Source organism: Hylaeus anthracinus, unplaced genomic scaffold, assembly GCF_026225885.1.
Source record: "Hylaeus anthracinus isolate JK02 unplaced genomic scaffold, UHH_iyHylAnth1.0_haploid 11982, whole genome shotgun sequence".
Taxonomy (NCBI): Eukaryota; Metazoa; Arthropoda; class Insecta; order Hymenoptera; family Colletidae; genus Hylaeus; species Hylaeus anthracinus.
In genome coordinates, this window is record NW_026534330.1 from 10,109,382 (window position 1) to 10,124,272 (window position 14,891).

General features: G+C 32.9%; 1 protein-coding gene across 1 annotated transcript in view; it reads left to right on the forward strand.

Annotated features, from left to right (window-relative positions):
• The first annotated feature begins 1,005 nt into the window (after positions 1–1,005).
• The window catches only part of LOC128885863 (allatostatin-A receptor-like), a 45,153-nt gene continuing 31,267 nt past the window's right edge, over positions 1,006–14,891 (forward strand). Inside the window, exons 1-3 of the mRNA XM_054140182.1 lie at positions 1,006–3,141; positions 8,745–9,532; positions 11,749–11,878. Of these exons, the coding sequence (XP_053996157.1) occupies positions 9,144–9,532; positions 11,749–11,878 (519 nt within the window). The 5' untranslated portion in view covers positions 1,006–3,141; positions 8,745–9,143. The remainder of the gene's footprint in view (positions 3,142–8,744; positions 9,533–11,748; positions 11,879–14,891) is intronic.

Here is a 14,891-nt window from a genome sequence, read left to right on the forward strand (position 1 = left end):
TGTAGATATACAAAAATATACAAGGATGTGTACAAATGCATAAATATAGAAGGTGTCAAAAATGAAATACACGTTCGAGCATTTCAAAGACAAAACATATTTTAATTTAAGTTTGTATTCCTCGTCTGTGTACATTATAATACGAATTTACATAAATATCCGCAGTCTAGTTATTACTATAGGACAGTATTATTTTTGAAGAACATTAAGTTAAATTAGTTGGAATATTATTTATTTTAATATACTGGTAATACAAGATTTCGATTAATATGCAATTTGCTTATGATACTGCATTTGTTATTGATAAAGCAGGTGAAAGCATTGCTGGCCCTTGACTTTCGTGACACGTTCGTGCTAAATACTTGTTGAAGTTCTAAACCTCTGGCTCACGTTTAATTATCATGCCAGGTGTGTCCATGACACATCGTACGTGTGTAAGTCCCTAAGTAATTAAGAATACTCTTCTATGTGCGTTTAGTAGCTAATCGATCGTTGCTAAGAAACTGAAATGTACCTGTAAATACAGAGTGGTCTCGAACAAAAGAATTTCCAATGTAATGTATTTTCTGAAACTCGATAATAATTTACTACTTAATGTTGTGAACCAAACATTCGAAGGTTTACGCGTTTATTTTTGATAGTTTCTTGGATAACTTGACCAGAATACTATTGAATATACAAAGTTACTGTCAACAGGCAAATTATGATCAGAAGATTGACGAATAATGTTAGGGGTTGGAAGTTCAACCCTTGATACCACAATTATAAAATTTACGTCCAAATCGTATAATTTATAGCAGATAATTCCTGATTATTTTTTAGGAATGAAATATAATTTCTAATAGTTGGATGAAGGATAAGTGGAAGAACAAGGTGAGTAATTCAAACATAGTGTTTCTTATGATAACGGTTAGTAAAATGTTTATGCAGAAAAAAAGGCGTAATACTATTTAGTCATCAATCAAGAAAGACAAACTCTGTGAAAAACGTGAGTGAATTGAAATTCTCCTTATTTGTTCTTTTCTGTATTTCCACACCTTAATGATGATAATGTTTAAAAATTACAGATTCCTATAAAGTCCTTGCTATCAATTGTTATATACGTTCAGAAGTAGTCTACACTTCACAAACTGAAGTATCGACATAAATGCAAAATAAGTGGTTTTCCAGTGCCCTCTACGTTTAAAGATGGCGAGTCTGAGAAGTATTTTCAATTTAACCATCAAAGTCGATAAATGCAGAAAACTCGTCTTGAAACACTATGATTCTTTCAGCAGCCATCTTTAGGAATTTGTAGTTTTATTTTTACTTTCCAAAATTTGTACGTTACTATTCGAAGGTACGGTCGCGTTTCGTTTTTAGCGGCCGAGAGAATCGGATCGATAAGGTTCTCGAACCCCACGAAGGGTGCTAGATGCCACCTGCACCCCGTCTCTGAGAATAATCCCGCATCCCTATTTCGGGTAAACTCGAAGGCGATACTTCTTCGTCTCTGTTTCCGCGATCAGCACAGTCGTGCCGCATCCACCGCCGGTTGCGTACCTATCTAGCGGTCCTCAAGGTACATCGTGTACGCGCACCGGTTACGATCGCAGTCGATTTAAAAATTTCACACTAGGGAAATTGTGATAGAAACACGCGATGATATTTTCAGCGCGTCCCGAATCGTGATGAGGAGTCGCGGTAAAATAAAAAAATAATTGTACAGTTTTGGACGATCGTGTGATTTCCGATAAACAATCGACAGATCAGTTCGAGTGATGTAGTCTTCGAAACTTCGTAAGATACGAGAACGAATGGAGCTTTCATTTTTAATCCGAACAAGTTTAAGGTCGACGCTGCCTGAACACGTGTAGTCGCTTCGTGTATTTCGTTTCCTTGGCAATAATCTTTTCTAGTTTCAATTACAGTATCGAATAATTGCATTTCATTTGAAGTTAAGTGTACACGGTATCGTTTTTCGATACGAAACAGAGGCGTTATCAGACAATATATATTTTGATTACAATATCAGCTGTGTTTGCCTTTCGAAGATTTCTTTTTAAACTTGGTACGCGCCTTGTAACCTTGTTCAGTGTAGATTTTTTTTAGCACGAGAATAGAACAATTGTAACTAAACAATTTAAATTAAATATTTCAACAAGTTTATTTTGAAATTTTTGTATACAGAATAGTGATCCACATTATAAAAAAAATAATAATCGCTCTATCTTTATGAGAGTTCGGCACGAGAACAATTTTGATTAAACAATTCAAATTTAATATTTCGAAAAAAATATTTCTTTAACTTTCATTATATTTGCGACAGAATAGAAGAGTATGATTTTTACGAACCACGTTTCCAAAACTGTGCATTTTGCAATGAGAAAGTCCATATAAAAATTTCTCCATGATCGATACGTCAATGTGTAATCCGTGGTACGATCGTTTTCGCATTAACTTAAAGTATCCGGTGCACGTATTGAATGCGTTCGAGTGTCGTTAAAAGCTACTCGGCAAAAGCGTGGAAGTAAACGTGCTCTAAGTTCGGTTGACAAATATGACGTTCGAGGTGAGCTGTCACAGTTGTGCGCCAAACACGAGAATATCATATTTCGCGAATATTTAGGCATAACGAGTTTTTAAGTTAAACATCGTTCATAACGCGTGAACGATCGAGCAAACGGTGACCTATAAAAGTGCGAGGCTGAATGACAACTGTTTTATATTCCTGTGTTTGACGCGTTTGTTGAACTGAATTTGTGATTTTTTTTTTTAATATAAATCAAGAAAAAAGAAAAAGCGCGCGATGACAATATTTCAAATTACCCAAAATGCCCATTTCCGTTAATAAAATAGCCTGTGACGGGATTTAGCGCGATAAAGTGCGATGTTTGTGTGTGAAAACAGCCTGGTTCGAGTCGGTGTGAAAAGTCGAGCACTCGAATGTTTTCGATTCGTGATGTCACCGGCGGCAAAAGTGCTCCAGCGATATTCAACAAGAATATATTTGCCGTGCTGGTACGGCAGCAATTAGCAGCGGTTCGACAACCAATCATGAATCGATCTATCTGCATCAGTTACGCCTTATCAGCCTTAATCCGGTAAAAGGAAGGACGGAGGATCGTTAAAGCCCCTTGATATCAGCGCGTGAGGGACAAGGTAATTCAATGATGATCGTTATAAATTTCATCAATGGCCAGGCGAGATGCGATGACACACTGTCGTGTGAAGTCACGTGCCACGCAAACGATGCCTTAGTCCCTAAACTTCGAACCATAACTTCTTTTCTAATTGCATTCTAATCAATGTCGAAATTAACGCCACACTGTTTTTACTTAAATTCTAACACAACAAACTCCAATAAATTTCTGTATGCGAGTTTTTTCACAATTGATTGACCATTGATGCTCACAATTCACGATTCATAATTTTTTGACAATTGATGCTCTGAATGCTTAAAGAGAAGTTAACATTAGTTTTCGCGTGAATTATCCTATAACAAGGCCAATTAAATTCTTACATGTTAGCTTTATTTCTTACGTATCATTCCAATAGAATTTTTTAAACAAAATTGAAAGTTTGAATTATAGAACCAAATATCTACCAATGAATACAAAGTTAACTGCTCGATGAAATAAATGTCACGGATAAATTAAGTTTGTTTCATTCGTTGTCTGTTATTCCATTAAAATTGTGCTCATCTCCGGCTAAAATTGCTGATTATAACTATTACACAGGTCATATTTTCATGTAGAAACGAAAAATAGACTTTATAAAATGAGAAACTAAATTTCTGCTGAGGAATTTTGATAATAACCAAAACCATGACTCGGATTAAATCGATACATTAATTTGATCGCATAACGTTCAACATAAATTACATTATTAACCCTTTAACGTAAAATGACATTTGCAGGCAGGTTTGACCGACAGTTTTGTGCATGCTCGTGACAGTCGCGAGTAACGTCTAAGTGCACGTAACCAGCGGTTTCTTTACTTTAAACATTGGTTTGTACGTTTATTGCTTAGAATAAACAATTATTATCGGTACTATCGTTATCGATATCGAATTATTGATTCGGCTAAAAGTTTAGACCCCTTCTGTGGGTAAATGTCTATAATGATAATGACATAAAAATGGAATTAAATAAGAATAACAGAAAACAGAATATTCAAATTTCCAAAAATTAGATTGTATAAAGTATTATGTAGTTAGAAGTAGAATATTAACTATTATTATAAAGAATCCAAGGGCGTAGTGGCAGTGCTTTGCGTTCCTTATACGTGACTACGCAAAATATTTGAAAGATGAGAGCACTAGCTCAAACATGTCGGTAATACTAATAAATTAAACAAAATTATGTAAACTTATTGAATGGAATTTATAGCTACATGAATCATAGACCGGAGTTTAGCAGACCTTACACAGATCTTATGAGACCACTATTCCTCGAGCATTTTCAGGCTGACGTGGCATCAACTCCAATATTTACACAATAAACATTTTTCCTGGCAGAGGCAGGAACTCAACCGTCATTATTTCTGAAAGATATAAACATGAGAAAATAGACTATGGGTCCACTAGACCCCAGTGCTCTGTTCTGTGGTTAGCATATCTAATCGGATGCTTCAGTCTTCGACTAAGCGGAGTGTTTGGCAGCATTCTTCTCTCGAATAATTTTGAATTTTTATTTTGAGTCAATTTGTGATTTCTCTACAATAATAAGCTAGGAGAAACAAAATACATCTTTTGAAAGCAAGTAAATTCTAGATATCCTTGGTATTATACACCCAGACTAAATTATAGTAAAGATAATATACCGTAGAAGATAAATTAATCGTAAATTACTGAAACTATCAATAATCGTTTTAATCTAGTACATTTAAAGTGTCGATGATTGGATCGTGTCAAAATTAGGAGTATTTATCTTAGAAAGGTTTCTCAACTATCATGAAATCTTAACGCTAACATGTATCTCCACAAAACATATTAATCATAAAAGAGGGAGGATCAACTAACGTACGGTTGTAACTTTCTGCCTTCGTATTACTTCTTTTATTGCCCCAAGACTGAATCATTCAATCATTATTCAAGGGGAAGGGAAAAATACGCGCAAGAAATGGGGGAAAAGTGGCGCGAAGAGATTTATTACACGGAAAGAGTCGAGTTAATTAAAGGAGGGAAGTTCTTTTCGTTTCTGTCTGTAACGTTGTGTTTTCGAGTAGTAGATATTTATTTGGAGCACGATTAGAAATACGTTTTGAAAATTTGTTGGTATTTTGTGGTTTGAAGAAGTATTCTCAGGAAAGTATAGGAAACACTTGGTGGATATACAGTGTGGAGTAAAGTAACGCAGTATAAAGGGAACACTTGGAATCGTAATTCCGTTCTTTGTCAGCAAAGGAAGTATTGTCGCTTTCTAAAAATAAAATAGATACAATCGATTTGAAGGACCGGTAGATAGCGGAATAAAGTACTGTAGTGGAATCATATTCGTTTGAAATCATAGAACAAAACCATGAGGTGTGTTAGAAAAGAAATTTTAGCAAAATGTATAAATATTCTTAGTATCATAGAAAATAATAGAAGAATAATAGAAATGCATAGGTGTATGAAGTAGTGGTAGAAAAATAAATATATAAAGATAACACATTTGATAATTGAATTAAAGCATGGTTTTCATATGATTAATTTATGACAAAGAAGCATTCCATTTATTTAAAAAAAGGTGTGCACGAAGTTCATTAAAACATTTAAAGGAACTAGTTAGTTATTTAAGGTTATAAAAACTGTTGGATATAATTTCTATTAAAGGTCTGAATATACTTAATACAAAAGTAAGACAAAACTTATATAGTATGTAAGATAGTTAAATTTTACAAGTTACAAGTTAAAATCCTCAGTTTCTGCAAATAGTGTAACTTCGTTTAATCATATTTTATGTACGGGCTTATGTTGATCTCGTATTATTTATCTTCGCCTAAGTGAAATTGAAAATTAAATGAAGCACTCTTTAATGGAGACAGAAGTGGGAATCGCACGTGCTCTTAACGTGACCTGAATTTCGATAAGGCTCTGTGACCAATCAAATGTGACCCAAAATGGGTGAATTTCTATTCATTTCCATTTTTTTTTTTAACCACTCATTAATCCTTAGAAAGGCGTTAAACGAAAATAACTCTGACATCTGAACGAAAACGAGTAAACGTTGCTTTATATATGAGAAGAGTACTTGTAATTACTGCTATTTAGTAGTATGATAATAATAACATTTTATTTTAAAATACATGAATTAAATATAATAGTATTTAACTAAATATAGAACGAGTTCGATTCAGACTTACAAATCACGCTTAGATTAATTACTAATGGATGTGAAGATCAAGCGCTATCAATAATATATTTCAGACTCTAATATGCATTTTTATTCTAGGCCATTTCAATCTCAAATAAATAGACAGCAGTTACATTTGCAATGTATTCAAATGTTTGTATTTGATTACATATGATTGCGTTGATTAAATTACTTACTATTGCATCATGTGCTCACAATAACAAGCCTTAAATAATACAATTAGAATATGACACACGTTACGTAAGTTGATTGAAGAAACTTCCTAGAACAGATGTTTCAATTAAGTCTACACATAAATATGAGTGTAGCATTTCATTTTGTAACAGTTTACAAACTAAGTAATGACGATAATAACAAATGATAATTTAATTTCTCTTCTTTTACTCCATAATTGTTTTGATATTTACTTTTTATTATTATATCGCAATATAGGTCTACGTTAATTCAAATAAATTATTTTCATTGACTTACTTTAAGATCCATATTGATAACGTGTAATTACTGGGTCTAATTTCAATTTCTCTTTAATCTTTCCGCCTCTGGATAGCTTAAGCTGCCAGTTACATGGTGAGTGTAATCAAACGATTCGGCCTCATAAAGCGGTGGGCATGGTTAGAGCGATTTCGCGAATACACATGAATACCGTTTTGTTCCAGTGGCCCAAGATCGAGTTAGAGCGATTTTGGGTTCAATCATAGTAGTACGTAACCGATTTCCCTGGTCTATGCGCATTTCAGATATCGATTAGAAACTTTGGTTAAGAGATAATTCTGCATTCAAATCGGCCATGATTAGTAACAAGAAGAAACGTTTGATGAAGTATGTAACTATTTCGAAGTGATTAAGACGGAACTGGAAATTATTTTTGGAATTCTTCTGTATGCCCTAAAATAGTTAATTATAGATATTACTTGTAAAAAATCTTATTGTTCTCTAAGAAACAAACCTACGTTTGTTGCATTCTGCTGTTAAACATTCGAGAAGGACAACGATCACGTAGTATTTAATGTTGTACATTAGATTAAGGCGTTTGGAAATTTAATTAAACACAAACCAATTTAAACTATGGCCGGGGAAAGAAAAATTAATTGTAGAAGGAATTTCGAGTCGCCATTGGGTCAGACATTTTATCCAAAATGTATATAGCCTGTAAGTAAACAAAATTACTTCCAACTGTTCACATTCCCCTCAAATCAGGGTTAATTCTTCTTTTTCCCTGCAATACAAGGTATATTGCGCGACCATTTCGTTTCCAATGTGACCACTCACGCTTGCAATGTAACCACAGACTAAATGAAATTGCATAGCGATTCCATCGTATTCGTTTGTTTCGGCAGACCCAGAATGCTGTTTGACACACTAGAAGTATATACTCGCACGTGTATAATCTTATACGTACTATCGGACCTCTGCAATTCAAACCTCTTTAGCAAGAAAGCCTTTATAAATTGAAATTTTATTACTTCATGTTCGGGACACTTTGACAATTCAGAAAGTAATAAGAAATATAGTTTAGACAGATGTAGATGTAGTCACTTGATCTCTACATTTTGATATAATGTATATATTTAACAAATATATTTAAACAGGTTTTGGAATTTTACTAATGTAGACATTGATTGATTGTAATTGTTATGTCTCTCTTAAACTACATATATTATCTCACGCTATTTTAGTTTACATAAATCTGGAGTAGATCTATATTATAGAATTCAATCAATAAACTTATGAATATTGGTGCCAAATTTTAAGAACACTCAAGTTCTGTTAGTCTATTTTATTCCTCAATAAATGAAGGCTGTTCAAGTTAGAAAATTCAAAAGAATCAAGATAGCTAAGACCATTAATCACAGTATGTCATTTTAGTAATTAGTAGTTAATAATCATACCTTTGTGATGTTGAAGCGACTTCAGACTTGAGTATAATGAGAAAAGTATTGAATTTTTAATCTTCGCTAACTCGTAGACGCTAATTCTATTTATCTTTCGTAGATATTTTTGCAAATCGAATTTTCTAACTCAGCCTCTATAACTCGAAATAGTTTTCATTTTCCTACAAGTTCGACTAGCCAAATTTTGACTATATACAATTTGTTAGTCAAATATCTTTCAGTAAATCATTTTTTGAATCATCAATGATAAAGCTCTTTAACTATAAATTATTTCAACTTCTGATTAATAAATTAATTGGTTCAGTTTTTGAATATTTTCAAATTCTTTTCTGATTTAAGGCTCCAAGGTATATTTGTTGCCTAAAGTGTACATAAAATAAAATGTTATTTAAATTAGGACACAAATTGCGTTTGTATTATATTTAACTTCTACTTTCAACTGAGAATGTTTTAATAAAATACATAATTCATTATGTATTCAATTTCATTAAACAGAAAATGTTTTCATTTTCAGTTGTGTGAGCGGTGCACAGAAAGTTGAACATATTTTCCCTGCACCAAGGAAAACCAATATTAATCTAAAAATACAGAAGTTAAAAAGCAAACGGGCTAAAAATTATATAAACAACGAAGAATTCGAATGCTAGAAGCACGAAATATCAAAAGATGATTTAACTGGTGAAAACTTGTTTAACAAACATATATAACGGATATGGAAGAATAAAACTGCTACCGAAAATAATAGAAGAAACCAAAGTTTTTAAACATTCACGACTACGTTGTACAAAATATGAAATCCCTCAAGTTTTCTTTAAACAACTGGAGTAATAACGAAGCGATCAAGTGCTTAAGAAACGTATGAAAAATGGCTGTAACAATGCCGTTTTAACAAAGTCGTTTACTGCGATACACAATGTTTCAAGAGATGGAACGTTACAACGAAACAGAGAAAAATGTCGAAGACGCTCAATCCGAATTCGATCGGAAAGAAGTGGAGAGGATCGTGGCAATAGTGGTGCCGATATTCTTCGGCATGATCGGTATCCTAGGATTCGTTGGGAACTGTTTGGTGGTTACCGTCGTTGCTGCAAATCCTGGCATGAGATCGACCACGAACATTTTAATCATCAATTTAGCCGTCGCCGATCTGTTGTTCGTCGTTTTCTGCATTCCCTTCACCGCGACCGACTTCGTGTTACCTTTTTGGCCCTTTGGCAACATCTGGTGCAAGATCGTTCAATACCTCATCATCGTTACCGCCTATGCTAGTGTTTACACTTTGGTTCTCATGAGCCTCGACAGGTGAGAAACTTTCCCGAATGAATAATTTGAATTTTACACTCGACATACCTCTAATGACAGGTTTGAACTTTGAATTTGAACTGAAATTAAATTTTTTTAAGTAATTAGAGGATGTATTGAAAAATTTTAATCATACTGTCGCAACAATACCTTCCAAGTATTTTTATCTTCAGTTACTTTGTACGTATTGTCGAGATTCTTTTTCTTGTTATTTCCTTTTGATCTTCTCAATTTTAGTGACATTTGTTAACATTCGTAATACTTATACTGCCATAAATAAATCACATATTAGATTATATATCTGGTGTTCGTTTCTTTCTTTTCATTCTTGTTGTCAGTTTTCAATATAGAACGTATATTAACAACGCAAGTAAGTAAATTGTGTATTTAATTCTGTATTTGGTGTGGCGGTTCGATCGCGTGCGGTTTGTTAGGACATATTCGGAGAGGGATGTCACATGGCAAAACTCGATTCTCGGCGTAACACGTGAAGATGTAACCAATTCTTGGCCCATAAATATCGGCACTATTTCCGGTTACATTTCCATGTACCGCATGGCGCAGTAATGTCGGCTGTGGAATCACGTGCTGTACTTGTAAATGTCATACGGACGAAAGAATCTTGATTCTCTCTCGGAACGTGCGATTCCCTCATTTCCTATTCCGTATCAGAATTTTCTTCACGTCACATTGCGTTCCGAGCTTTTTTATTTCATCGCGTCCCCGACGGTTTCAATGATCACTGTAACAGTATTTCCTCCCAGGCTTCAAGCTGCAGATTTTATCGCTATAATAATTTCAATTTTCGGTTTCTCCTTGTTCGTATAAATTTCAAACCGACTTCGAAAAGGAGGAGGTTACTCAATTCGACATGTATATTTTTTTTAATCATTTCACTCCGGTCCTAGGAATTACGAATTATTTCGTTAATTTTTTATTCCAAATTGAACAAAAGATATAAACCTCAAAACGATATGCAACAAATAGGATTTATTTTAAAAGTCCTTTACACATTTTTCTTCTTTAGTTTGGATAATAAACAGAATTTTTTATTATTTTATTATTAGTGGTTTTAAATACGAAATTGTTATATACTTATAATGTTACCTGGTATCATTTTGAAGAACAATTTCACAATTATATCACGGAATTATAAAATAAAATAATATTTTAAATAATTATAAAATTAAATAACAGTAGACGCTAGAATTCCAATTTATAATGTAAAATTGTGCAATTTGGCACTCGTTTTAATATTAGCTCACAATATCGGCAACTCCTATAATTAATACAATCGCGTTTTGTATTGTTTGCCTGCTTCAAATTTGCAATTAACAACTAGGTTAAACGGGAATCTCCAATAGCATGCATCATTTTGATCCATTGGCTGTTATCCAAGTCAATTAGCGTGAATGATTGTCCATTTATTTTGCTTGGCACACGATACATAAAACGTTTAGAAAAAAGCATACGAGTTAATGTTTGTTTCAGTACGATTTTTAACGTATTACGTACCCATTTCCTTCTAAAAATGATAGAAACAATTTTATTCATTAAAATAAAAGATTATTAGTAAAGTTCAGTTAAAATGCTGGGATTTTGTTTGTATTTACTGTTATTCTGGCAATTAAGTGAATTATATTATATAGAATATTGTATATTAAATATTATATTTTATATAAAATATAATATAAAATATATTACATAAAATTATGTTATATTAGAATCATTTAAAAGCTATTACAGCTACAATGCTGAATACAGAAAATACTTTTCTTTTCCATCAGAAACACGAGATCGTTGGCATCTCCCTTTGTTGTACACAGCATAAAACGGATTTAATCTTTAAACTTACTTTAATGAAGCACGACTGCCTTATTATCGTAAAAAGAAATGGCTCTTAACGACCTTTAGTTATCATTCTAATGTTCAACATAGCTCGGTTTCAAATGCAAATGAAATGCGCGCAACTTCTGTTAAAGTGATCATTTAGCGAAGACGGCTATAAGCGCGATGATTCGTCTTCGTACGTTTGATTCATAACATTGAACGCATTAAATCATAGTCTTGATAGTCTGATCGCGTCATCAGAGTAACAGTTGAATTAGCACATGCTTCTGAGATTTAGTAATCGATCAGTCGTGAAACATTTGTCGACCGTTACATTCTGTAACCCTAAAACCATAAGAATAAGAATTGCGTTCTAATTGATCCAGATATTTGGCAGTGGTTCATCCAGTCACATCGAGGTCATGGAGAACAGAAAATCACGCGATCCTCGCTATTTGCATCGCTTGGGCGATGATCTTCACAATCTCCACGCCTGCCCTCGTTGTTCACGGCGAGGTAAGTCATTTTTTAACGCTGAAAAATTAAATTCCCTCGAATTAAGTAGAGGTGGATGAATTCGTTTCGTATGATACTTTTTTTATTCGTTTTTCTTTTCTATCTTTGATCTAGTTTTCCTTTTGTAAAACTTCCATTTTATATTCTCTGATATTTTTTTTTATTTGTTTTCCTTTTTCATTTGTTTTCCATCCGTTTCTATTTCAACTATTGTTGACATGTTTCATTGTTTGGTTGTATCGAATAAAACTATTCGTACACATACATATTTTTTCGTTTCTTAACATTTTTTTATTTGATATTCGATATTTTTATCGCTCTTTGAACGCTACTAGAAAAATGATACTTTTTTTTTTTTTTTAGAAATGTGTTGAGAAATGTGTGCAGAATATTATTACAAATATTTATACATTCCAGTTAGATTTAGTGACTTTATTTTCTGGAGAATGTAAGTCATTAGTGTAAAAGATACAGATTGATCTTTGAATTAGAAGTAAGTAGAAGGAACTATAGCGACTGAAAGTGATACGATATAGTAGTAGTACTAGTAAATTTTAGAGTCAAGACTCCGTCTCGAGGAAATATATACAATGGCTTTGAAGGATTTTGGAAATAGCTGAGTGAATGATAGGATAAGGCCAGATTTAGGAAGTTTCGCGAGGGACATGGAGCTAGGATGACGCAAGATTCATAGGTTACGGGATGATACATTGTTTACAGGAACGAGTGACGTGTTTGCGTTTAGGAAATCGCGCATAAATTAAAATGGACACATGACAAACAAAAGATCACGAAAAGATAAATTGGAAGCTGTATCAAAGGATATATTTCACAAATTGTTTAAAGCGACTGGAGGATATATTTCACAAATTGTTTAAAGCGACTGATAATGTAGCAGAAAGATGTTCTGATTTTTATTATGCAAAGATAGATTTATTATAAATCCGAGATCTGTTCAACATATGAAAATCAATGCATGGGAAATAAGGACTAATACATAGAAAATAAATTATTGAGATATAAACATGTTGCTTCCGCGAGTTCTAGAAAATAATGATAAATCCATATTTTTCTTTTCAATCTAATGCAAAAACAAACAAATTTTTGATAATAAAAATCAATCTATAATGAAAATGACTTTCAAATAATGAAACTTTTACTTTAATGACTATATTTATTTTGTCTCTAGACTTGTTATATTCAGTAACACTTATATCACGTATGTTTACGAAGGATTTTTCAAAAGGAACTTTGGCATTTCATACGTGAACATTTAAACTCTTATTTAAACTTCAATAACAAAATCCTAAAACGCCTTCAAATGATATAAAAATAGTATTAACAAAATCTTGAAGCATCTTTTAGAAAAACCATTAGAAACAATAAGCTAGAGCGATCCATGACCATGGTTGGCAGCGTACTCTTTGTTTCGTAATCGTATTCCCGAATTTCAGCGAGTTCAGAAAACAAGCAGAACTCCGAATAGTACGTTTTTTGGGCAATCGAGTTCTTAATCACTTTATAGTACCGAAATCCACTCGTTGAGAGTATCAATGCAATCGATAACGAATAACCGAATTGAACGAGTCAATCAAAAGGGCTGGGCGCTGGCCACTAGCTGGACAGAATTTTTTCGCGTCCGTGCGATGTAGACAGCCGAATGAAATCAGTGTGCAAAAAAAAGGACCTAGAAACATCCCATACGTTGTATCGAATCCAATTTCGATGTTTGATAACAGCAAAATTCTTAAGATCCTTTTCGAGAACTGTTCATATTATATGACACGTACACTGTGGAGCATAGCTGTAGCACCAGACATATTTTTTAATGTATCAAACTTTTTAGTAGGAATGAAAGAAAGTCAATTGTATGAGCTACGAACTGTACAGAAGATGATTGACCTTTTTAATATATGAAATAATAAAAAATAAGAATATAAGCACTTCCATATCTAAAGATAAATTACGTGTTTTCCTCGTCGTCTGGGTGACTTTACTGGAGTGATTGCTCAGCCAATGAATATGTATGAAATCTGAATGTACATTTTTTTATGTTATATTTGAAAAATGAATATTCAACGGCAATAAGTTCCGAGCTTCGTGGACGTTTGAAATTATGCAACATAGAACCAGATATCTAGACACCAAATTTTTTATATAAACCCAAGCTTCTCATTCAGATACTATGTTAATAAGGTATTTTATAAATAATGTTTAAACGAGTTTAAACTCAATATATTATTTTCAAAGGAAAATTTGATAACAATTCATCATATGGTGTTTTTATATAAATATTTCTGCATATACCTCTCTTTTAAGGCAAGTGCCTTTTTAAAACTGCAAAAATTGAAATGTCTGAGCTCTACTAATTATACTCACATATTTTATGCAAAGTTTGATCCTATACTTTTGGTCTGTAGAATATGTAATCTATTTGTTTGAATGAATATTTAAAAAAACCGATTATACGATGTTTACTGCATCACTGCAATTTATGCTTCGATGATATATAAAAAACAGAAATCTGGAAACAATTCTGCTAATAATACAACAAAATTGAAGTCGATCGATAGAAAATCTACCGTTGCCGTCCATCCAATAATTCCCCAATGAGTGTTCTCGCTGTAATTACTTTCGAATTAAATGAACGAAGTCAGCCAACCAGCTGTAATCGTTCATACTGGAACAGTTGCCATAAAACTCCGTAAATATATAGCTGGTATATCGCGAGGTTCTTGCCTTTTTAAAAGCGTTCAGGTAATTGATAAATTGGAACTCTTCTAAGTCTTGGCGATTAACTTTGTTTGCTTCAATAATACCGTAGAAATTATTTTCACTGTTGTTTTATCTACTACTCCAATCGTTATTCTTAATAACATAAGACTTTATTTTCATTAAATAGTTGTAACCTTCTTAAGAAATTATCTTTTTTTTATCGTTCCTTCACTGTTTTATAATAATACAATTATACAAAGAACGAACAATTTTCTGAGACTTGTGGAAAATATGATGC